The sequence below is a fragment of the Saimiri boliviensis genome, chromosome 7 (genome assembly GCF_048565385.1).
Source record: "Saimiri boliviensis isolate mSaiBol1 chromosome 7, mSaiBol1.pri, whole genome shotgun sequence".
In the NCBI taxonomy this organism is placed as follows: Eukaryota; Metazoa; Chordata; class Mammalia; order Primates; family Cebidae; genus Saimiri; species Saimiri boliviensis.
In genome coordinates, this window is record NC_133455.1 from 10,959,833 (window position 1) to 10,984,454 (window position 24,622).

Genomic DNA, 24,622 nt, shown 5'->3' on the forward strand with positions numbered 1-24,622 from the left:
GGCAGGCAGATCACCTGAGGTCGAGAGTTCAAGACCAGCCTGACCAACATGGTGAAACCCCATCTTAAGAAATAATAGGCCGGGCGCGGTGGCTCAAGCCTGTAATCCCAGCACTTTGGGAGGCCGAGGCGGGTGGATCACGAGGTCAAGAGATCGAGACCATCCTGGTCAACATGGTGAAACCCCGTCTCTACTAAAAATACAAAAAAACTAGCTGGGCGTGGTGGCGCGTGCCTGTAATCCCAGCTACTCAGGAGGCTGAGGCAGGAGAATTGCCTGAGCCCAGGAGGCGGAGGTTGCGGTGAGCCGAGATCGCGCCATTGCACTCCAGCCTGGGTAACAAGAGCGAAACTCTGTCTCAAAAAAAAAAAAAAAAAAGAAATAATAAAAAAATAAAAATAATAATAGTAATAATCATAAGTGAAAGAGGGAGGCAGGAGAGTGAGAGAAACAGATGTGATGACAGAATCAGAGTGGGGGAAATGTGATTGCTGGCTTTGAAGATGGACGAGGGCCATGAGTCAAGGACCACGGGCAGCCTCTGGAAACCGGAAAAGGCCAGGAACAAGTTCTCTCATAGAGCCTCCAGAAAGAGCCAGCCCTGCCAACGCTTTGATTTTAGACCAGTGAGACCCATTTGGAATTCTTAGATCTAGAACTGTAAGAGAATAAATTTGTGTTCTTTTAAGCTACTAAGTCTGTGGTCATTTGTTATGGCAGAAACAGAAAACAAATATACTACCCAATATGTACTCTCTGCTAGCTCTTTAATTAAAAACAAAGCACGCCCATAATCCCAGCACTTTAGAAGGCCAAGGCAGGAGGACCACTTGAGACCAAGAGTTCAAGACTCACCTGGGCCACTTAGCAAGACTTGTCTCTACTAAAAAAAATTAGCTGGGCATGGTTGCACACTCCTAAGTCCTAGCTACTTGGGAGGCTAAGGCAGGAGGATTGCTTAGAGCCTGGGAAATTGAGACTGCAGTGAGTCATGTTAGTGCCATTGCACTCCAGCCTGGAAGACAGACCAAGAGCCTGACTCAAAAAAAAAAAAAATGAGAGAGAGAGAGAAAATGAAACCAGAAATACAGAACCTTAGAGTCTAGCCCATTGCCTTGGTTCTCTTGGATGGGGACAAGATAATCCCATCAAGACAGAAGAGAACGCAGCAGATAATATGGATCCTTGGTTTTTATTTGTATGCCTTTAACACCTCCCACCACAGGTGGGGAAAGTCCTCTAAAAGGCTGACTCACAGATGATGTTGTGCCTGGCGGTGCGGACTTGGTACAGGTCCACGTCTGACCGGGGGTAGCCCTCACAGTCCACCAGCGGCTCGTTCATCCCAATGCCTTTTTGCTGGAGGAAAGAAATGTGGTTAAAAGGAGCTCATAGGTGTAACGTCCCCAGGATGCCTTTCCCCAAACCCTTCTCTTCTGAAGTCATAATAAAGGGGACAGTAATGAAAACTGCCAAATACTGGTCACTTAGCACAGACCAGAGGCTCTACCCATGCCCTCACTACTACCCTGGAGTGGGCACTGTTTCTAATTCATTTTTTTTTTAACAACGAAAGTAATACATGAATCCATTCCTTTTAGGAGTTAAAACGGTGCTGATAAAACCAAAGACTCCTTTGAGCATCACCCCCAAGGCCAGCCTCTTCCTCCACTCCTCCAGACCCTCCTTCCCACAGGGGGCCAACACCTGGCTGCTAGCCCTGGAAGCTAGAGGGCAGTGAAAAGTCCAAACAACACCCAGCGGTGGCAGGGCTTTGATTCTTCGGAAAATAAAAAGATCTGAAAGGACTTTCCAAGAAGGATACCGTGATAGCACCAGCTGCCTCTGGGAAGAGGAACTGGATGGCTGCGTGACAGGGCAGGGAGAGAGACATTTCATTTTATATCCCTCTGTAGTTTTTGAATTTTGCCTATGGGAATGTATTCCCTATTCAAAACAACCTTTAAAAAAAATTTAAAGATATGAGTCAGAGGAGAGGACACAAAAGCGGTGAAGCCAGTCGCACGGTTCAGGGCAGGAGTTTCGCAGCTGGTTAGACTTTAATTTGAATCTCAGTTCTGCCTCATACAAGCTGGGCATCCTTAGCTAAGCCCTTCTCCTCTCTAAGCCTCAGCTTCTTTAACTATAAAATGGGAATAGAAGCACTCGCCTCCCTTCCTATCTGCTGCAAGAGCTAATGAGCAGACCTGCACAGAGTACTCAGCACAGTGCCACGTGCACACACAGCAGAGTGCCACACACACACACGGCATAGTGGGTTGAAGAGTAGCCCCCCAAAAAAGATAGCCAAGTGCCAACCCCCAGAACCTGTAAATACGACTTTATTTGAAAAACAGTCTTTGTAGATGTAATTATGTTAAGGCTCTCGAAACAAACTCATCCAGTGGCTGGTGTCCTTACAAAACAAAGGCAGAGGCAGATGTGGGACAGAGACACAGCAAGAAGACCATGTGAAGATGCAGGCAGAGGTTCAAGTTACACAGCTCTAAGCCAAGGACCGCCGGTGGCCACCAGAGGCCGGGAGAAGGGCCTGGGAGCTTGTTCCTCAGAGCCTCCAGAAGGAGCCAACCCTGCTGACACCTGGATTTCAGACTTCTGGCCTCCAGAGCTGGGATGGAATAAATTCCTGTTGTTTTAAGCCACCAACTCTGTGGTGTTATGGTGGCCCCAGAAAACTACTATGCACAGAAGTCATAAACAGTGGCTGTAAGGAGTAGTCAGTCCAGGGACAAGCACCAGTGTATGCAGGCACTGCGAAGAGGCATTCTGTTCACTCTGCTCCCTTTCTCTCTAGAAGCCTCTGGGTTACACCCAAAACTACTGTCCACTGTGGCAGGGAGACAGTTCTCCATACTCCCCTAACACAGGAACCGCTATGACACGGCAGAAATGTTCCAGGAGCTAAAAACCAGTGTCTGCTCCCTCCTTCCCACAGAGGTTAAGAGTTGACTAGCCTTTGAGAATCAATGTCGTATCGAATACCACTTCCCAAAGGATGGGATCCATAACACTGGCAGCTTACACATATGGCATTAAATAACCCTGCATCAAAAGACATATTCCTTTCCCAATTATCCTCAATCCCTCAATTGTCAAAGCAAAAAGTGTCCATTTGGTGCTGGTCTTTGCAACACGCCCAGTTACCGGCTATCTCTAGGACCCTCCTTTTTTCTTTCTCTTTTTTTTTTGAGACGGAGTCTCGCTCTGTCACCCAGGCTGGAGTGCAGTCGCGTGATCTTGGCTCACTGCAACCTCTGCCTCCCAGGTTCAAGCAATTCTCCTGCCTCAGACTCCCAAGTAGCTGGGACCACAACCACGTGCTACCACGCCTGGCTAATTTTTTGTATTTTTGGTGGAGACAGGGTTTCACCATGTTAGCCAGGATGGTCTCGATCTCCTGACCTCATGATCCACCTGCCTCGGCCTCCCAAAGTGCTGGGATTGCAGGTGTGAGCCACCATGCCCAGCCAGAACCTCCATTTTTATAACAGTTTTAAGATATAATTCAGATACCATATAACTGACCCATGTGAAGTGTAAAAGTTAATGGTTTTTGTGTTTGTTTTGGTTTGTTTTGAGACAGAATCTCCCATTGTCACCCAGGCTGGTGTACAGTTGTGTGTCATAACTCACTGCAACCTTGAATTCCTGGGTTCAAGCGATCTGCCTCAGCCTCCTAAGTAGCTGGGACCACAGGCACACGTCACCACACCTGGCTAATTTTTTAATTTTTAATTTTTTGTAAAGATACGGTCCCCCTAGGCCAGGCGTGGTGGCTCAGGTGAGCCGAGATCGCACCATTGCACTCCAGCCTGGGTAACACAGTGAAACTCCATCTCAAAAAAAAAAAAAGATACGGTCTCCCTATGTTGCCCAGGCTGGTCTCAAACCCCTGGCCTCAAGTAATGCTCTTGCCCCAGACTTCCAAAATCCTGGGATTACAGGCATGAGCCACCATGCCTGGCCACTTGACCGTATTTTTTTTGGAGAAATGTTTATTCAGGTCCTCTTCCTATCTTCTAGTCGGGTTGCCTTTTTATTATTAAGTTGTAAAAGCTCTTACTATAGTCTAAATACTATCCTCTTATCAGAAAAATGATATGCGAATATTTTACCCCATTCTGTAGCTTACCTTTTCAACTTCTTCACTATGACTTTAGAAACACAGTTGTAAATGTTTAAGTCCAACTTACCATTTTTTCTTTTGCAGCTGGTGCTTCTGGTGCCGTATCTAAGAAGGCTTTCCTAATCCAAGGTCATGAAGATTTACTCCTAGGCTTTATTATACGAGATTTATAGTTTTAGCTATCCATTCTTTTTTTTTTTTTTTTGAGATGGAGTCTCTGTCACCCAGGCTGGAGTGTAGTGGTGCAATCTTGGCTCACTGCAACCTCCACCTCCCAGGTTCAAGCCATTCTCCTCTATAAGCATCCTGAATAGCTGCGATTACAGGCGCCCAAAAGGGAGTTCAGTGTTGCAATTATAGCTCACTGCGGCCTCAACATCCAGGGCTCAAACATTCCTCCTGCCTCAGTCTCTGAAGTAGCTGGGACTACAGGCGTGCACCACCACGCCCAATTAATTTAAAAAATATATTTTTTTGTAGAGGCAGAGTCTCACTATGTTGCCAAAGCTGTTACTGAACTTCTGGCCTCAAGCGATCCTCCCACCTTGGTCTCCCAAATAGCGAGCCACTGCACCCAAACCCACTTTATTTTTCTTTTTTTGAAATGGAGTCTTGCTCTATCTCCCAGGCTGGAGTGCAATGGCGCAATCTCAGCTCATTGCAACCTCCACTTCCTAGGTTTGAGCGATTCTGCTGCCTGAGCCTCCCAAGTATTTTTAGTAGAGGCAAGGTTTCACCATGTTGGGCAGGCTCAAACTCCTGACCTCAGGTAATTGACCCACCTCAGCCTCCCAAAGTGCTGGGATTATAGGTGTGGGCTGCTGCTGCGCCCAGCCCAAGCCTACTTTTTTTTCTCCTCCTGCCCCCAAGACAGAGTCTTGTTCTATTGCCCAGACCTGGAGTGCAATGGTGCGATCTCGGCTCACTGCAACCTCTGCCTCCTGAGTTCAAGCAATTCTCCTACCTCAGCCTCCCGAGTAGCTGGAATTATAGGTGTGCACCACCATGCTCAGCTAATTTTTGTATTTTTAGTAGAAACAGGGTTTTACCATGTTGGCCAGGCTGGTCTCAAACTCCTGACCTCGTGATCTACCCGCCTCAGCCTCCCAAAGTGCTGGGATTACAGATGTGAGCCACCACACCTGGCCCAAACACACTTTTTAGAAACAAACAGAACAGGGTTTCAGGATGAAAGCCTTCAGCAAGCACAGCAGCTAGCTAGAAGCAACTAACATGCCGTATCAACTTGTAAAGTATCTAATCTTATATTTAAGAGAAGAGATTCTCATTTTTCATATGCAGTGAGTTTTGAAATTTCCTTTTAAAATACATTTATGGACAAGGCACTGTGATGCATCCCTGTAACCCCAATACCTTGGGAGGCAGAGGCAGGAGGACTGCTTGAACCCAGGAGTTTGAGACCAATCTGAGCAACACAGTGAGACCCTGTAGCTACAAAATATACAAAAATTAGCTGGGTGTGGTGGCACGTACCTATAGTCTCAGCTACTTGGGAGGTTTAGGTGGGAGGATTGCTTGAGCCCAGGAGGTAGGGCTGCAGTGAGCCTCACCTCCTGGGCTCAGGCAATCTTCCCTGAACTCCAGCCTGGGCAACAGAGTGAGACCCTGTATCAATAATAATAATCATAATACATTTATATAAGTTTAAAAGTAGATTTAAATTAAAAATATCAAAGGAATAACAGTACAGGTGGTGTATGCATATAGTATCCTGCATATGGTAGAAAATAAAGTTTGAGAAATTGCTGGTAATTTGCTTGAAAGCACAGGTTCTGAGTGTAACAGACCTGAAGTGTGAATCCCACTTTGGGCATATAGTCAGCACACAGTAAAATGGTTCTCTGGCCCTCCATGTGCAACTTCATCTTATGGCTGGACTTGGTGGCTCATACCTGTAATCCCAGCACTTTGGGAGGCTGAGGTGGGCAGATCGCCTGAGGTCAGGAGTTCAAGACCAGCCTGGCCAACATGGTGAAAAACCTAGCTCTACTAAAAATAAAAAAACGAGTCAGGAGTAGTGGCACATGCCTGTTGTCCCTGCTACTCTGTGGCTGAGCCAGAAGAATCACTTGAACCGGGAGGCTGAGGCTGCTAAGACCGCACCACTGCACTACAGCCTGGGCAACAGAGCGAGAATCCATTTCAAAAAAAAAAAAGAAAGAAAAAGAAACTTCATCTTACATCACGTAAAATGCATTCCATCTCACCCTACTTGGGCATAACTAATTGAATCTTCCTCTGCAAACTGATATGTGATTTTACACTAGGTGGCATAATAAAACCTGCATCCGCTTTTAAGCTGGACCCACCACTGCCACTTCCAAACTGCATGACCTTAGATGAATATTTGCCCCTCTCTGGGCCTGTTTCCTCCTTCTGCAATAAGGATAATGAGCCTTGTCACTCACTCAAAGTCCTGTTCTTAGACCACTAGCATCGGTATTGCTGGGAGTTTGCTACAAATGCAGACTCTGCTCCCTGACTCAAACAGAATCTGCATTTTAATAAGATCCCCAGGTAATTCACATACACACTGAGGTTTAAGAAGTCATGATGTAATCAGCAAATGCCGGGTGTGGCATTCCTATAGTCCCAGCACTTTGGGAGGCCGAGACGGGAGGTTCGCTTGAGGCCAAGAGTTCGATACCAACCTGGGCAACATAGCCAGACTCTGTCTCTACAAAAAATACAAAAATAAGAGAAGGCAGTCAGCGAAGCACATGACAGTTGTTCAATCACCAGTCAAATAACACCTGTTTCCCCCTCCCTAAAATGGAGAAAGTAACAGTATCCATCTCAAAGGGCTGTTGTGATGATTAAATGAACTAACAAAGCACAGCACTTAAACCAGCGCCTAGGGCCGGGCGCCCCCAGCACTTTGGGAGGCCGAGGTGGGTGGATCACGAGGTCAAGAGTTCGAGACCATCCTGGTCAACATGGTGAAACCCCGTCTCTACTAAAAATACAAAACATTAGCTGGGCATGGTGGCGCGTGCCTGTAATCCCAGCTACTCAGGAGGCTGAGGCAGGAGAATTGCCTGAACCCAGGAGGCGGAGGTTGCGGTGAGCCGAGATCGCGCCATTGCACTCCAGCCTGGGCAACAAGAGCGAAACTCCGTCTCAAAAAGAAAAACAAAAACAAAAAAACCAGCGCCTAGCACACAGTAGTGTTCATAAACGCTTGCTGGATATCAATCGCTAACTGTTCAGTTGCTAAAGTTCTTTGCCTGCCTTCTTCTGCCGACAGAGGCCGCACTTGCGGCGCCTTGGGCCTCCCAGGGACAAGGAGATCCGTAGCTGAGCGCCCTAGCTGAGCCCGCCCGGGCTTCTCAGTTTTCCAGGCATGGAGCGCCGAGTCGGGAGACCTGGGGCGCCCCCACGCCCGCCCGGGAGCCCCGAGCCCACACTCACGCTCTCCAGCACGTCATAGTTGGCCTTGATCTGCGCCTCGATCTCCTCCTTGCGCCGCATCAGCTCCTGGACGTCGCTGACAGTCACGCCGCCGGCCTGCGAGGAGCAGCCGCCCTGCCTCGCTTCCTCGTCAGACATCGTGAACCGCGGGCAGCGATTCCAGACACCCGGCTGCCGGGCTACGGACGACGCCCCAGGAGACCGTGACTACGGCTCCGCCCGTGGGCCAAACCACCTTAGCTGTCCGTGAGCGCGAAGAGGCAAAGGGCGGGAGTTGTGAGGCGGGGCTTGGGGCGGAGCTGGGTCACCGGAAGCCGCACCCTGCCGGAACACGTGCGCCTATGGTGACCCGGCAGGAGTAGCGTCGGGCGAAATGGATTCTCCACGCAGGTGCGCACCTGCGGTAGGGGATGATCTCGCCCCGGCTGACTCATTTTCTTTCCTCATTCGTGCAACAGACATTTATTGAGCGCCTACTGTATGGATGGATACTGTATGCCAGAGAACCTCTGCGTGGCGCTCTAATTCAGTTCTTCACATCCACAGCCCTGGAGGATTTACAAAATACGTTCGGGCTCCTTATACCTCACTTTACAGATCCGATATGCCTGAGTACACATCCCGGTTCTTGCCACTTAACGGCAATCTGTGTGACCCTAGGTCACTACTTTACCTCTGAGCCTCAGTTTCCTCATCTGTAAAATGGGGCAGTAATTGATAGCAGTCTATCTCATAGAGCTGTCCTTCTGCTAACGAATATTCAAGGACTGTTTCCTATGAGCTATACATTGTTGAAGGTGCTGGATGTTCCTGTTAAGACCTCTATAAATTGTAGTGATAATAATAACGGCAATAGTGTTTATTTATTGATACTTATAATGTATCAGATGCTGTTCTAAGTGCCTTACATCTATTAATTCAACAACCTCATGAAACTAGATTATTAGTCCCCAATTTGACAGCTGAGAAAACATCTCAATAATCAATTTTCCCAGCTAGCAAAATGTGAGGCCAAAATTCCAACCCAGTTTAACTAAACAATCAAGCTTGATATCTGACCACGTGTCTCTAATATTCTGTCGTGAAAAGGGCTTAATGGTCATCTGTGTAGTATCCAAACATGTTTTCCCTGAATGTGATCATTGGAAAACTGACAAATCCAAAAGAAGAGACGTATGTAAAAACAACTGGCCTGGAAACTTCAAAAAAAAGTCAATGTTGTGAAATACACATAGGGAATGAGGGTTGGAGGACAGAGAAAGGAGGCGGATATGCAATTGCCTAAATTTAGGAAGACTAAAGAGATGTATCAACTAAATGCAATGGGCCAGGTGCGGTGGCTCATGCCTGTAATCCCAACATTTTGGGAGGCCAAAGTAGGCAAATCACTTGAAGTCAGGAGTTCAAGACCAGCCTGGCAACATGGTGAAACCCTGTCTCTACCAAAAATATAAAAAATTAGCCGGTGTGGTGGCACATGCCTGTAATCACAGGTACTCAGGAGGCTGAGAAGGTCTCAAAACCCGGCCTCAAATGATCCACCTGGCTCAGCCTCCCAAAGTGCTGGGATTACAGGAGTGAGCCACCACGCCTGTCAAAAATAAACTAACATTTCTAACATTGTCAAAAGAGAGAGAGAGATACAGGTGTATGGCTCATGCCTGTAGTCCCATTACTCTGGGAGATACAAGGCAGGAGGATCCCTTGAATCCAGGAGTTTGAGACCAGCCTGGGCAACATAGCAAAACCTCTGTCTCTACAAACAAGCAAACAAAAAAATTAATTATTGAAGGACCAGGCATGGTGTTTCACCCCTGTAATCCCAGCACTTTGGGAGGGCGAGGTGGGTGGATCACTTGAGGTCAGGAGTGCAAGACCAGCCTAGGCAACATGGTGAAACACTGTCTCTACTAAAAATGCAAAAATTAGCAAGGCACAACGCCACACACCTGTAATCCCAGCTACCTGGGAGGCTGAGGCAGGAGAATCACTTGAACCTGGGAGGCTGTACAGTGAGCTGACATCATGTCCTGCACTCCAGCCTGAGCAATAGAACAAGACTCCGACTCAAAAAAAAAAAAAAAATTCAATTAATTAATTAAAGAAAAAGAAAAAGAAAGGAACAGAAAAACACTGACTAAATGCAATACACAATCCTTACTTGAATTATTTAATGAGAAACAGCAGCTTTAAAAGACTTATTGGGCCAATTGGTGAAACCTAATTATGAACTTTATATTAAATGATAGTATATCTGTGTTAAATTTTCTCAGTCAGATAATGGTGTTGCAATTATATGAGAGAATCTCTTTTCTCTTTATTGAAAGGAGATAAATGCTCAAATATTTAGATGTGTAATGTCATGATTTCTGCTACTAACTTGCAGGTGGTTCAAAGGGAGAAAGAGGCAAATGTAACAATTAGCAAATCCACATGGAAAGTATATGCATGTTCAAGGAAACTGTTCTGCAGGTGGCTCATGCCTAGATTTCTAGCACTTTGGGAGGCCAAGGCAGGCAGATCACCGTCTCGGCAACAGAGCAAGACTCTCTCAGCTACTTGGGAGGCTGAGGTACGAGAATTGCTTGAACCCGGGAGACGGAGGTTACAGCAAGCCAAGATCCGGCTACTACACTCCACCCTGGGCAACAGGGCAAGACTCCATCTCAAAAAAAAAAAATTTTAACTTAGTTGCTGAATCAGTTCAGGGGCCCATCACAAAACAGCTGGTCCTCTCAGAAGGATATTTGTGGGGCATTTACTTGAAGGGGCAATTTACAAAGTCGTGGGAGCAGATAAGGATAATGAAGGCACCTGGGGCTGGTGAGCATGGGGCCTCTTACCCACCCCTTAAGCCTAAAGGAGCAAGAGAAGGGAGGGTTTGGGAACCTAGAGAGAGTGGTAGCCACACAACAGGAGTGTGGCTTTCAGTGCAGGACACAGCTGCTGCTCAAACAACATCTGGCAGGGAGGGAGCCCAGGAAGAGACACCCCTACTAGTCGTTCCTCTCCTCTCCTGCCAGAGTCTCAGGTTGGCTGCAGGTGATAAGGCTTGAGGCACAGAGGAGGGCAGGGAGGGAAGGGATTTGAGGGAGCTAATGGAGTACCCAGCACAGTTGCCAATATTTAAGCATTTGGAAAAGTAAGATGCAGAGAGCCACATAAGAAATCATCCTATTTTTATACAATAACGTCAACTCCCCCATAGAATGGAAAAAGGTAAGCAGTTATACCTGTGAGATTGTTAATATTTAGTACCTGGGCAGTTTGGGGCAGAGCAGAAAGTAATTTTTAAAAATAAGATAATGGATTGGGCGTGGTGGCTCACACCTGTAATCCCAACACTGGGAGGTCAAGGTCGGTACATCACCTGAGGTCAGGAGTTCGAGACCATCCTGGCCAACACGGTGAAACGCTGTCTCCATTAAAAATACAAAATGGGCCGGCCGCGGTGGCTCAAGCCTGTAATCCCAGCACTTTGGGAGGCCGAGGCGGGTGGATCACGAGGTCAAGAGATCGAGACCATCTTGGTCAACATGGTGAAACCCCGTCTCTACTAAAAATACAAAAAATTAGCTGGGCATGGTGGTGCGTGCCTGTAATCCCAGCTACTCAGGAGGCTGAGGCAGGAGAATTGCCTGAACCGAGGAGGCGGAGGTTGCGGTGAGCCGAGATCGCGCCATTGCACTCCAGCCTGGGTAACAAGAGCGAAACTCCGTCTCAAAAAAAAAAAAAAATACAAAATGTGGCTGGGCATGGTGGCTCACACCTGTAATCCCAGTACTTTGGGAGGCCGAGGTGGGCAGATCACAAGGTCAGGAGATCAAGACCATCCTGGCCAACAGAGTGAAACCCCGTCTCTAATATAATACAAAAAAAAAAAATTTGCTGGGTGTGGTAGCATGCACCTGTAGTCCCAGCTACTCAGGAGGCTGAGGCAGGGGAATCACTTGAACACGGAAGGCAGAGGTGGCAGTGAGCCGAGATCGCACCACTGTACTCCAGACTGGTGACCGAGCAAGACTCTGTCTCATAAATAAATAAATAAAATAAAAATACAGCCGGGCGCGGTGGCTCAAGCCTGTAATCCCAGCACTTTGGGAGGCCGAGGCGGGTGGATCACGAGGTCGAGAGATCGAGACCAACCTGGTCAACATGGTGAAACCCCATCTCTACTAAAAATACAAAAAATTAGCTGGGCATGGTGGTGCGTGCCTATAATCCCAGCTACTCAGGAGGCTGAGGCAGGAGAATTGCCTGAACCCAGGAGGCGGAGGTTGCGGTGAGCCGAGATCGCGCCATTGCACTCCAGCCTGGGTAACAAGAGCGAAACTCCACCTCAAAAAAAAAATAAATAAATAAATAAATAAAAATAAAAATACAAAAAATCAGCTAGGCGTGGTGGCACACGCTTGTAGCCCCAGCTACTTGAGAGACTGAGGCAGGGGGACTGCTAGAGCCTGGGAGGCAGTGGTTGTAGTGAACTGAGATCACGCCACTGCACTCTAGCTTGGGTGACAGATTGAGACCCTGTCTTCAAAAGAATAGTAATAATATAAGATACTGCCTGGCATGGTGGCCCTCTTATTTGTAAAAATCTGGAGGGGCTCTGGCAGCAGTAAGGCATACCAGAAAAGATGAAAAACTAGGATTTGGGGTAAGGAGAGGTGAACCACAACTCTACCTACTAGTATGAGCCAGTTAGCGTCTCTGAGTCACAGTTTCTTCAAGTGTACAATGGGTAGAATAATAACTACCTCACAGGGTGGTTGTGTTGCATGAAAACAATGGACACATAGTCACTACTATCCCTGTAGGTAACGAAGACTCATAGCAGCTCTTCCTTTTTTTTCAAGACAGAGTCTTCCTCTGTCACCCAGGTTGGAGTGCAGTGGCACGATCTTGGCTCACTGCAACCTCCATCTCCCAGTTTCAAGCAATTCTCCTGCCTCAGCCTCCTGAGTAGCTGAGTTTACAGGCGTGTGCCACCATGCCCAACTAATTTTTGTATTTTTAGTAGAGACGGGGTTTCACCATGTTGGTCAGGCTGGTCTCGAACTCCTGACCTCATGATCTACCAGCCTCAGCCTCCCAAAGTGGTAGGATTACAGGCGTGAGCCACTGTACCCGGCCTCAGCTCTTCCTGATACTCAGAAATGGGGAAAGGGAGTTCAGAGAGGTTACGCCATGTATCGAAGGCAATTCAGCAAATCAGAGGCCAAAGCAAACTCCCCGTTGTCCTTGCCAAGAATGAAAGTCAGTGCTCCAAACCGAAGGGTGGGAGACGTTCGCAAACATGGGGACTTTGGATGGTGAGGACGCAGGTTCAGCCTGAAAAGGATCAATGGCTGGGCTTGAGTAACTTCACCCTCCGCCTACGCAAGTGATGAGCAACTGACGTAATGGTAGTTTAGCCTGAGAGGAAAGAACAGCCCTTTGATGTGACCTGGGCCTTGATGCTGTATGAGCTGTCCAGCCTCCCTCGCTGCTGTTTTCCTCACCCATTCGCCGATCATCAGGCCTCACACACCTAAACCTCAGGCAACCAAAGCAGGGGAGCAGCTCCTGTTCACTCAGGACAGCCCATGATCAATTCTCCAAGAAGGTTGTGGGCTAGTTTTTACTTATTTATTTATTTTGAGACAGTCTCGCACTATTGCCCAGGCTGCAGTGCGGTGGCCAATCTCCACTCACTGCAGCTTCTGCCTTTTGGGTTCCGGCAATTCTCCTGCCTCAGCCTCCCGAGTAGCTGGGATTACAGGCATGCACCACCACGCTCAGCTAATTTTTGCATTTTTAGTAGATCATCATGTTGGCCAGGCTGGTCTTGAACCCCTGACTTCAGGTGATCTGCCCGTCTCGGCCTCCCAAAGTGCTGGGATTACAGGCATGAGTCACCATGCCCAGCCATGGGGCCAGTTTTTAAATGCCAACATTATATAAGATTGAATTATATTTTAAAATGTATTTAAAGCTGGGCATGGTGGTTCATGCCTGTAATCCCAGCACCTTGGGAGGCAGGCAGATCATAAGATCAGGAGTTTGAAACCAGCCCAACCAACATGGTGAAACCCCATCTTTACTAAAAATTCAAAAATATAAAAATTAGCTGGGCATGGTGGCGCACACCTGTAATCCCAGCTACTCAGGAGGGTGAGGCAGGAGAATTGCTTGAACCTGGGAGGCAGAGGTTGCAGTGAGCCAAGATCATGCCACTGCACTCCAGCCTAGGGAACAGAGCAAGACTCTGTCTAAAAAAAAAAGAAAGAAAGAAAAAAAAAGAAAGAAAACAAAACAAAAAGCAAGAAAGAAATATAAACTTACAATTAAATAAGATGTAATAAAACAAAGATATTAAATGCTCAAATCTCAGCACTTCCTAATCTTTTCAGGGTCTCACTCTGTCACACAGGCTGGAGTGCAATAACATGATCTCAGCTCACTGCAACCTCTGCCTCCCAGGTTCAAGCAGTTCTCCTGCTTCAGCCTCCTGAGTAGCTGGGATTACAGGTGCCACAACCACGACTGGCTAATTTTTTTGTATTTTTAGTAGAGATGGAGTTTTGCCATTTTAACCAGGCTGTTCTCAAACTCCTGACCTCAGGTGATCCGCCCACCTCAGCCTCCCCAAGTACTGAATTACAGGTGTGAGCCACCACACCCGGTCTCAACTTCCTAATCATTTTTACTAAGTTTTAGTATCACCAATGCTTTTTTTTTTTTTTTTTTTTTGAGACGGAGTTTCGCTCTTGTTACCCAGGCTGGAGTGCAATGGCGCGATCTCGGCTCACCGCAACCTCCGCCTCCTGGGTTCAGGCAATTCTCCTGCCTCAGCCTCCTGAGTAGCTGGGATTACAGGCACGCGCCACCATGCCCAGCTAATTTTTTTTGTATTTTTAGTAGAGACGGGGTTTCACCATGTTGACCAAGATGGTCTCGATCTCTTGACCTTGTGATCCACCCGCCTCGGCCTCCCAAAGTGCTGGGATTACAGGCTTGAGCCACCGCGCCCGGCCAATGCTTTTTTTTTCTTTTCTTTTTGAGACAGGGTTTTGCTTTGTTGCCCAGGCTGGTCTTGAACTCCAGGAATCAGCCTCCTAAAATGTTGGGATTATAGGTGTGAGCCAATGCACCCAGCCTCCCCTGTGCTTTTGAGGTTATTTACATCTGTTTGTATCTGTTTTGGTATGTACTGTACCTAGCTCAACCTCAAGTTCAATGACTTCATGTTGATACTCAAAATTGACCATACTGGCCAGGTGCAGTGGCTCACGCCCATAATCCCAACACTTTGGGATGCCAAAATGGGCAGTTCACTTGAGCCCAAGAGTTCACCACCAGCTTGAGCAACATGGTGAAACCCTGTCTCTATTAAAAAAATTCAAAAATTAGCCAGGCTTGATGGCACATACCTATAGTCCCAGCTACTCAGGAGCCTGAGACAGGAGGACTGCTTGAACCTGGCAGGTGGAGGCTGCAGTGACCTGAGACTGAGCCACTGCACTCCAGCCTAGGTGACAGAGTGAGACCATGTCTCAAAAAACAAAAAAGAAGAAAGAAAAAGTCCAGGCACGGTGGCTCACGCCTGTAATCCCAGCACTTTGGGAGGCCAAGGTGGGTGGATCTCCTGAGGTCAGGAGTTCAAGACAAGCCTGGTCATCATGGTGAAACCTCATCTTAAAAAAAAAAAAAAAAAAAAAAAGAAGAGGAAGAAGAAGAAAAGAAATTGACCATACAGAGTATCTGCACCACAGAATTCAGGAAGTGCTATAAACCAAGGTTCAACTTACTGTTTTGTGGATCATTTAGGGAGGGATGGGAAAACCATGGCCCTTCGTCTAAATCTGGACCACTGTCTGTTTTTTCCCTCACTGACCCTTTTTTAAAAAAAAAAAAATCAGGGCCGGGCGCGGTGGCTCAAGCCTGTAATCCCAGCACTTTGGGAGGCCGAGGCGGGTGGATCACGAGGTCAAGAGATCGAGACCATCCTGGTCAACATGGTGAAACCCCGTCTCTACTAAAAATACTAAAAATTAGCTGGGCATGGTGGTGCGTGCCTGTAATCCCAGCTACTCAGGAGGCTGAGGCAGGAGAATTGCCTGAACCCAGGAGGCAGAGGTTGCGGTGAGCCGAGATCGCGCCATTGCACTCCAGCCTGGGCAACAAGAGCGAAAACTCCGTCTAAAAAAAAAAAAAAATCAGTCTCCATAGAGACTGTCAAAAATTGCCAGTTCCGACTGTATTGCAAGTCGTCACAGCGGGGTACTGGGAAAAGTTTTTTCAATTAGCAATAATAGCACCTTGGATAACCTCATTGGCTACAACACTGCCACTGCGCAAAGCTGACTCTTTTTTTTTTCTTTAATTTCTTTTCTTAAGGCATGTGAAGATGAAACACTGACTTTTTGTAAATACATTTTTATTGGCACCTAGCCACACTCATTTGTCCACCTGTTGTCTATGTCTGTTTGCAGGCTACAGGAGTTTCAGCAGAGGCCTCATACCCCACAAAGCCAGAAATATTTACCATATGGCTTTTTATAGAAAATGTTTGCCGCACCTTGTTTTAGACTTAAGAAAGTGACAAAGAGAGTTCAGATGTCTCCCAAATAGGTGTTTCACACACACATGTCTCCCACATGGATGTTAAATGCCTTAAAATCTTGGAAGCAGGAACTGTTTTTGTTTTGAGACGGAGTTTCACTCTTGATGCCTAGGCTGGAGTGCAATGGCACAATCTCAGTTCACTGCCTCCCAGGTTCAAGGGATTCTCCTGCCTCAGCCTCCCGAGTAGCTGGGATTACAGGCACCCACCACCGCCACGCCCTCCTAATTTTTGCATTTTTAGTAGAGATGGGGTTTCACCATGTTGGCCAGGCTGGTCTCAAACTCCTGACCTCAGGTGATCCGCCCGCCTTGGCCTCCCAAAGTGCTGAAATTACAGGTGTGAGCCACCGAGCCTGGCCTAGGAACTGGTTTTATGTTTGGATGATCACAAACATAGCAATACAAATGTGGTCTGGACCTGAGTCCCATTTAAGCATTTTCTAGCCGCAAAGAACAAGTTATCTGGGCAAGTCTTCCTCTTCTTTAATCTCAAGTTTCTCATCTGTAAAACGAGAGGAAAACAATAGAAAGCTGAGGAGATAACGGGCACAGTTCTTAGCCGTGGCATACTAAGGGGTGCGCTGCCACCATCACCTCTTTTCCCTACCTCCATCAGGTACAAGTAATAAGGGAGTTGTCATGGGTTGGTTTCTCTAGGAACAGGCTGAGACAGAGCTTGGGGCGCAAGATTTTGTTGTTGTTGTTTGTTCGAAACAAGGTCTTGCTCTGTCACCCAGGCTGGAGTGCAATGGCACAATCATAGCTCACTGCAGCCTCAAACTCCCGGGCAGAAGTGATCCTCTGCCTCGGCCTCCCAAAGCACTGGGATTACAGGTGCGAGCCACCATGCCTGGCCATTTTAAGGATCCATATCAGTGAAAGGAAGCTGGGGAGGCTGGGCTGGGGAGACGGGGAAGTCAGTGGTGGAGATTCCACAAGGCCTTGGCCAGCCCTACTGAGTCCCTGGAGACAGAGTCACTAGTCAGAGTCACCCCCATTGGGCTGAAATGGACCAGCCTCTCTGCTCCCTCGCTCAAACACAAAATGTGGGCTGCCCTGGGAAGGCTGTGGCCAAGGCTCCAGGTGAGGCAGATCCCACAGGAGGTGACAGCCGACCAGTCTCCCTACAGCTGCGCAGTGAGGCCTTCCTTGAAGGGGTATGGACAGTGGAATCTACCACAGGGATGCATTGTTTGCAGAGACTTTTCAAATAATAATAAAAACTGCTAAAAGTCTGTCAACTTGGCCGGGCGTGGTGGCTCAAGCCTGTAATCCCAGCACTTTGGGAGGCCGAGGCGGGTGGATCACGAGGTCGAGAGATCGAGACCATCCTGGTCAACATGGTGAAACCCCGTCTCTACTAAAAATACAAAAAATTAGCTGGGCATGGTGGTGCGTGCCTGTAATCCCAGCTACTCAGGAGACTGAGGCAGGAGAATTGCCTGAACCCGGGAGGTGGAGGTTGCGGTGAGCCGAGATCGCGCCATTGCACTCCAGCCTGGGCAACAAGAGCGAAACTCCGTCTCAAAAAAAAAAAAAAAAAAAAAAAGTCTGACAACTTTATTTCATGTATGCCAGCAAATTTAAACAAAGGATCAAGTACTCCCTCCTTGTGGAACAGACAGCTGCCATGGCCCCCTACCCTGGTGCCTGATAGTGAATACATGCTCACAGATGGTGGGGTGGTGGTGGTATTGTTTTTCTGTTTGTGTTTGTTGGTACCAGTTGCAAATGCCAGAAGCCCAACTCAAACTAGCTTAAGCAAAAGGAGAAGGTTTGGCTCATCCAGGAGCCTGCCTAGAACAACTTGCTCAGACATCAGCAATCAGCCTGTCTTCTCTCAGCTCTGGTTTCTCTGTTCTGGCTTTATACACAGGCATGTCTTCCTTCAACAGACTCAGGGCTGGACCCCGAAGGACCATTGGATCAGCTCAGCCAACTCAGAGCTCACAGTGAGTCTCTTTCTCAAGCAGAAATCCCAGAGCAAATCCACATGGCCGGTTCTAGCCAGGAGCCCAGCCCTCAGCCAACACAGAGATTCTCACTGGTCAGTCCTGGCTCCCACGCCCCACCCAAACCACATGGACAGAGCGGGGAAAGGATGGAGAAGGGAGATGCTGTCATGAGAACAGGCGTGGATACTAGAGAGGCAAGACATTTTAGGCCTGGCGCAGTGGCTCACGCCTGGAATCCCAACACTTTGGGAGGCCCAGGCAGTTGGATCACTTGATGAGGTCAGTAGTTTGAGACCATACTGGCCAACATGGTGAAACCCCATCTCCACTAAAAGTACAAAAGAAATTAGCTGGGTGTGGTGATGGGCGCCAGTCAGTCCCAGCTACTCGGGAAGCTGAGGCAGGAGAATCACTTGAACCCTGGAGGCAGAGGTTGCAGGGAGCTGAGATTGCACCATTGCACCCCAGCCTGGACAACAGAGTGAGACTCTCAAAAAAAAAAAAAAAAGAGAAAAGAAAAGAAATCAAACCTCCAGGATACTCCTCACTGACCCTGGTGCCAGGCACGAAGGACATTCTATGGTCCACACCAGATCAAGTGCTCCCTGGCTTGCACAGTTAGGACACTGAGACTCAGAGGGTGCCAGCAGTGGCACAGTCTTCAGAGCCCACCGGTCCTATGTCCTGTGCCATCAACTCTCTGGACCCTCCCAGCCGTCACTGGTGCCTGCTGATACAGCTGCCTGTCACCTTAAAGCTCAGACACATGGGCTCTGTACCTCAAGAGATAAAGACCAGCTCCACCTAAGAGGCCCTGCCCAGGAGCACTAGCCCTGATAACAAGACCAGCTGGGCACCCTGGCCAGCCCTCACCTGCTCTGGTCCCAGCTGCACTTGCTTGGGAGAGTGGTGGGCCTGGCAGGGGAGGGGTGAGGCTCTGTCCATGGACTTCTGTCTCTGAATCTTCACTATCTCTGTTTGGGAGTCGCTAGTCGTAAATTCCAGGAAGCAGAGCACAGGGCTATTTGGCTGCTTTTAGATGTGTTTTGTTGTTGTTGTTTTTTTAATTGAGACAAGGTCTTACTCTGCCACCCAGGCTGGAGTGCAGCGGCATCATCACAGCTCACTGTAGCCTCAGCCTCCTGGGCTCAACCAATTCACCCACCTCAGCTTCCTGAGCAGCTGGGACTACAGGTGTGCGCCACCACACCTGGCTGATTTTGGGGTTTTTATATTTTTGTAGAGATGGGATTTTGCCATGTTGCCCAGGCTCGTGTGGAATTCCTAGGCTCAGGTGATCTGCCCGCCTCGCCTCCCAAGTGCTTGGATTACAGGCATGAGCCACTGCACCCAGCCTAGATCCAATTTTTAAATGTAACGAAAACTTATTGGTTTATCTTTCATCTTTTAAATCTTTTATTTAAGCTTCAAACCTAATAGAGAATCACAAGTAGGCTACTGGGCAATGCGGGTCCAAGCATAGCAGCTCTGGGCAGCTGGGTTTCCAGCCCAGCGTTCTTCCCCATACTCACCTGGAGCCGAGCAGGCTTTAATGTCCTCATAATGTTGTATAAAACCTTCAATAGCTCCCTATTGTCTCAAAGATCAAATCTAAACCCCCAACAATAAGACCACCCATCCTTGCCTTCTTTTTTTTTTTTTTTTGAGACTGAGTCTCACTCTGTCACCCAGGCTGGAGTGCAGTGGTGTGATCTTGGCTCACTGCAACCTCCGCCTCCCGGTTCAATCGATTCTCCCGCCTCAGCCTCCCTAGCAGCTGGGATTACAGGTGTGCACCACCACGCCCGGCTAATGAATCTCCATCTTCTAATCTATGAAATGGGGATGATGAGAGCACCTACCTAACAGGGTTGCCGTGGATTTAATGAGTAAAGGACAGAGTGTGAAATGTGCTTAGTACAGTGCCTGGCACATAAAGCGACCAGAAAATGGAAGTTTAGTTTGTGTGAAGATCACTTTTAATTATTTGGAAAAAGTGTGCTGCCTCCAGAGGTAACTGCCTGGTGGATAACGTTCCTTCTGCAGAAGATTCTTCCTTTTAAGTTAAATAATAATAATAATAATAATAATCTTGCGAAGGCCCGCGATGTGATTTCTGCCCAGTGCTCTGAATGTCAAAGTGAAGAAATTCAATGAAGTGCGGGTAAACGGCGGGAGTAACTATGACTCTCTTAAGATAGCCAAATGCCTCGTCATCTAATTAGTGACGCGCATGAATGGATGAACGAGATTCCCACTGTCCCTACCTACTATCCAGCGAAACCACAGCCAAGGGAACGGGCTTGGCGGAATCAGCGGGGAAAGAAGACCCTGTTGAGCTTGATTCTGGTCTGGCACGGTGAAGAGACATCAGAGGTGTAGAATAAGTGGGAGGCCCGTGGCGCCCCACCCCCCCAACCGTCCCTGCGAGGGGGCGGGGCGGGGTCTACCGGCCTTGCACTCCACAGCTTCTGCACGGCAAAAGAAACAGTGGTTAGAGTGAATCGGCAACCAACAGAATGTGAAAAAATTTTTGCAGTCTACCCATCTGACAAGGGGCTGATATCCAGAATTTACAAATAACTAAAATAGATCTACAAGAAAAAAAACAAACAAGCCCATTCAGCAGTGGGCAAAGGATATGAACAGACACTTTACAAAAGAAGACATACAGGAGGCCAACAAACATATGAAAAAATGCTCATCATCACTGGTCATTAGAGAAATGCAAATCAAAACTACATTGAGATACCATCTCACGCCAGTTAGAATGGCGATCATTAAAAAATCTGAAGACAACAGATGCTGGAGAGGATGTGGAGAAATAGGAACACTTTTACACTGTTGGTGGGAGTGTAAATTAGTTCAACCATTGTGGAAGACAGTGTGGCGATTCCTCAATGATCTAAAAATAGAAATCCCATTTGACCCAGCAATCCCATTACTGGGTATATATCCAAAGGATTAAAAATCATTCTACTACAAGGACACATGCACACGAATATTCACTGCAGCACTGTTTACAATAGCAAAGACCTGGAACCAACCCAAATGCCCATTGATGATAGACTGGACAGGGAAACTGTGGTACATATACACCATGGAATATTACGCAGCCATCAAAAACAATGAGTTCGTGTCCTTTGTAGGGACATGGATTAACCTGGAGACCATCATTCTCAGCAAACTGACACAAGAGCAGAAAATCAAACACCGCATGTTCTCACTCATAGGCAGGTGTTGAACCATGAGAACACATGGACACAGGGAGGGGAGCACTACACACTGGGGTCCGTTGGGGGGAAATGGGGGAGAGACGGGGGGTGGGGAGGTGGGGAGAGATAGCATGGGGAGAAATGACAGATATAGGTGAGGGGAAAGAAGGCAGCAAATCACACTGCCATGTGTGTACCTATGCAACAATCTTGCATGTTCTTCACATGTACCCCAAAACCTAAAATGCAATAAAAAAAGAAAAATCAGTTTAGGCTGGGTGTGGTGGCTCATGCCTATAAATCCTAGCACTGTGGGAGGTTGAGGCAGGAGGATTGCCGAGCTCAGGATTGATCAGCCTAGGCAACATAGGAAGACCACCATCTCTCCAAAAAAAAAAAAAAAAAAAAAAAAAAAATCAACTAACTTCTTAGGACACCAAAGCACAGGCGCCTAAGGAACAGATGTATACATTGGACTTCACTAAAATTAAAAGCTGTTGCACTACAAATAATGCAATTAAGAAAATGAAGGCCAAGCGTAGTGGCTCACACCTGTAATTCCAGCACTTTGGGAGGTCAAGATGGATCACTTCAGGTCAAGGGTTCGAGACCAGCCTGGACAACATGGTGAAACCCTGTGTCTACTATAAATACAAAAATTAGCTGTGTGTTGTGGCGTATGCCTGTAATCCCAACTACTTGGGAGGCCGAGGCAGGAGAATAGCTTGAACCCAGGAGGAGGAGATTGCAGTGAGCCAAGATCATGCCACTGCACACACACACAAAAGTAAAACACAATGTACAAAACAGGCAAAAAAAAAAGTACTTGCAAATATATATTTGATAAGGGACTTGTATCCAGAATATATTAAGAACTCTCTCCACAGCAGTGGCTCATGACTGTAATCTCAGCACCTTGGCAGGAGGATACCCTGAGCCCAGGACTTCAAAACAAGCCTGGGCAACATAGTGAGACCCCATAGCTACCAATTTTTTTTTTTTTTTTTTTTTTTTGAGACAGAGTTTCACTCTTGTCACCCAGGCTGGAGTACAATGGCACAATCTCAGCTCACTGCAACCTCCGCCTCCTGGATTCAAGTGATTCTCCTGCCTCAGCCTCCTAAGTAGCTGGGATTATAGGCATATGCCACCACACCCAGCCCAAATTGTTTTTTTTTAATTGGCTGGGCACGTCTGTAGTCCCAACTATTTGGGAGGCTGAACTGGGAGGATCGCTGGAGCCAGGGAGGTTGAGGCTGCAGCGAACTATGATCATCCCACTGCACTTGCACTCCAGTCTGGGTGACAGGGCAAGAGGCTGCCTCAGAAGTAAGAAAACAGGCCAGGCGCAGTGGCTCATGCCTGTAATCCCAGTACTTTTGGAGGCTGAGGCGGGTGGATCATTTGAGGTCAGGAGTTCTAGACCAGCCTGACCAACACGGAGAAACTCCATCTCTACTAAAGATACAAAATTAGCCAGGCGTGGTAGCACATGCCTGTAATCCCAGCTACTTGGGAGGCTGAGGCAGGAGAATTGCTCGAACCTGGGAGTCGGAGGTTGCGGTGACCAGAGATTGTGCCATCGCACTCCAGCCTAGGCAACAAGAGCAAAACTGTCTCAAAAAAAAAGAAAAAAACAAACAGAACTCTTAAACAACTCAATAATAATAAAAAATAGGCAAAGGGGCCGGGCACAGTGGCTCATGCTTGTAATCCCAGCACTTTGAGAGGCCACAGTGGGAAAACTGATTGAGTCCAGAAGTTCAAGACCAGCCTGGGAAACAGGGCGAAATCCTGTCTCTACCAAAAATATAAAAATTAGCTGGGCATAGTGGTTCATACATTTAATACCATCTACTCAGGAGGCTGAGGTGGGAGGATTGCTTGAGCCTAGGAGGTTGAGGCTGTAGTGAGTGGAGATCATGCCACTGTACTCCAGCCTGGGGAACAGAACAAGACCCTGTCTCAAATAAAATTAAAATAAATAAAATAATTTATAGGCCGGGCGCGGTGGCTCAAGCCTGTAATCCCAGCACTTTGGGAGGCCGAGGCGGGTGGATCACGAGGTTGAGAGTTCGAGACCATCCTGGTCGACATGGTGAAACCCCGTCTCTACTAAAATACAAAAAATTAGCTGGGCATGGTGGCTTGTGCCTGTAATCCCAGCTACTCAGGAGGCTGAGGCAGGAGAATTGCCTGAACCCAGGAGGCGGAGGTTGCGGTGAGCCGAGATCGCGCCATTGCACTCCAGCCTGGGTAACAAGAGCGAAACTCCGTCTCAAAAAAAAAAAAAATAAAAATAATAATAATAATAATTTGTTTTAGGGAAATACAACATCTATCCTGCAAGTACACAAATCGTACACATATCCCAGTGATTTTTCATAAAGTGACATGTGTAATGAGCACCAGATTGAGAATGTTTCCAGCCCCCAGAAGCCTTCACGGTGATCCTCTCAGTCACTGTCCACTGGGAGGAATTTAGGAAATAAGAATCGTTTCCTCCCTGCTTCCACCCACCTTCCTCTTAGAGTTCACACCCTTTTGGGATTTTCTAATTGTGTCTTCTAGACTTACCTGTCCACTGATGGTTTTTTTTGTTTTTTGTTTTTTTTTTTTTTGAGACGGAGTTTCGCCCTTGTTACCCAGGCTGGAGTGCAATGGCGCGATCTCGGCTCACCGCAACCTCCGCCTCCTGGGTTCAGGCAATTCTCTTGCCTCAGCCTCCTGAGTAGCTGGATTACAGGCACGCGCCACCATGCCCAGCTAATTTTTTGCACTTTTAGTAGAGACGGGGTTTCACCATGTTGACCAGGATGGTCTCGATCTCTCGACCTTGTGATCCACCCACCTCGGCCTCCCAAAGTGCTGGGATTACAGGCTTGAGCCACCGCGCCCGGCGCCCACTGATGTTTTATTATGAAGGACAATGACTATGTTTCCGAAGGCGTCATCTTTAGAGAGCATGGCATAACTCCCTGCAAGATGAGGAAGTAATTTCCCAGCTTCTGTTCTCTAATCCTTCACATTTGCATTCTGTCTCGTAACCCAGACTCAATCTTCCTTATTTGTCAATAGGCTGATTACAGAAAGCAAATAAGCAGTGTTGTTTGTTTGTTTGGGTTTTCATTTTTTGAGAACCAGGGTCTCTCTGTGTCACCCAGGCTGGAGTGCAGTGAAGTGATCACTGCAGCCTTAACCACCTGGGCTCAACTGATCCTCTTGCCTCAGCCTCTCAAAGCACTGAGATTACAGGCATGAGCCAC

General features: G+C 47.6%; 1 protein-coding gene, 1 long non-coding RNA gene and 1 other non-coding gene across 4 annotated transcripts in view; all 3 read right to left on the reverse strand.

Moving 5' to 3' along the window:
* PSMD9 (proteasome 26S subunit, non-ATPase 9) overlaps positions 1-9,628 on the reverse strand; it is a 33,451-nt gene extending 23,823 nt beyond the window's left edge. Inside the window, exons 1-2 of one of the 2 annotated variants that reach the window (XM_010342783.3) lie at positions 7,580-9,230; positions 1,257-1,359 (exon numbers count right to left, since the gene is read on the reverse strand). In XM_010342783.3, the coding sequence (XP_010341085.1) occupies positions 1,257-1,359; positions 7,580-7,717 (241 nt within the window). In that variant the 5' untranslated portion in view covers positions 7,718-9,230. Of the gene's footprint in view, positions 1-1,256; positions 1,360-7,579 lie in introns of both variants that reach the window. The other variant, XM_010342784.3, reaches the window with a different exon arrangement.
* On the reverse strand, positions 4,334-7,573 carry LOC141585056 (uncharacterized). Its single transcript, XR_012518323.1, has 2 exons — positions 7,283-7,573; positions 4,334-5,063 (listed from the first exon to the last, which is right to left on the reverse strand). It is a non-coding gene; the product is annotated as an uncharacterized LOC141585056 (long non-coding RNA).
* A 6,153-nt stretch (positions 9,629-15,781) lies between the features above and the next one.
* Positions 15,782-15,923, reverse strand: LOC120365258 (U4 spliceosomal RNA). Its single transcript, XR_005580261.2, has one exon. It is a non-coding gene; the product is annotated as a U4 spliceosomal RNA (small nuclear RNA).
* Positions 15,924-24,622: the final 8,699 nt, after the last annotated feature.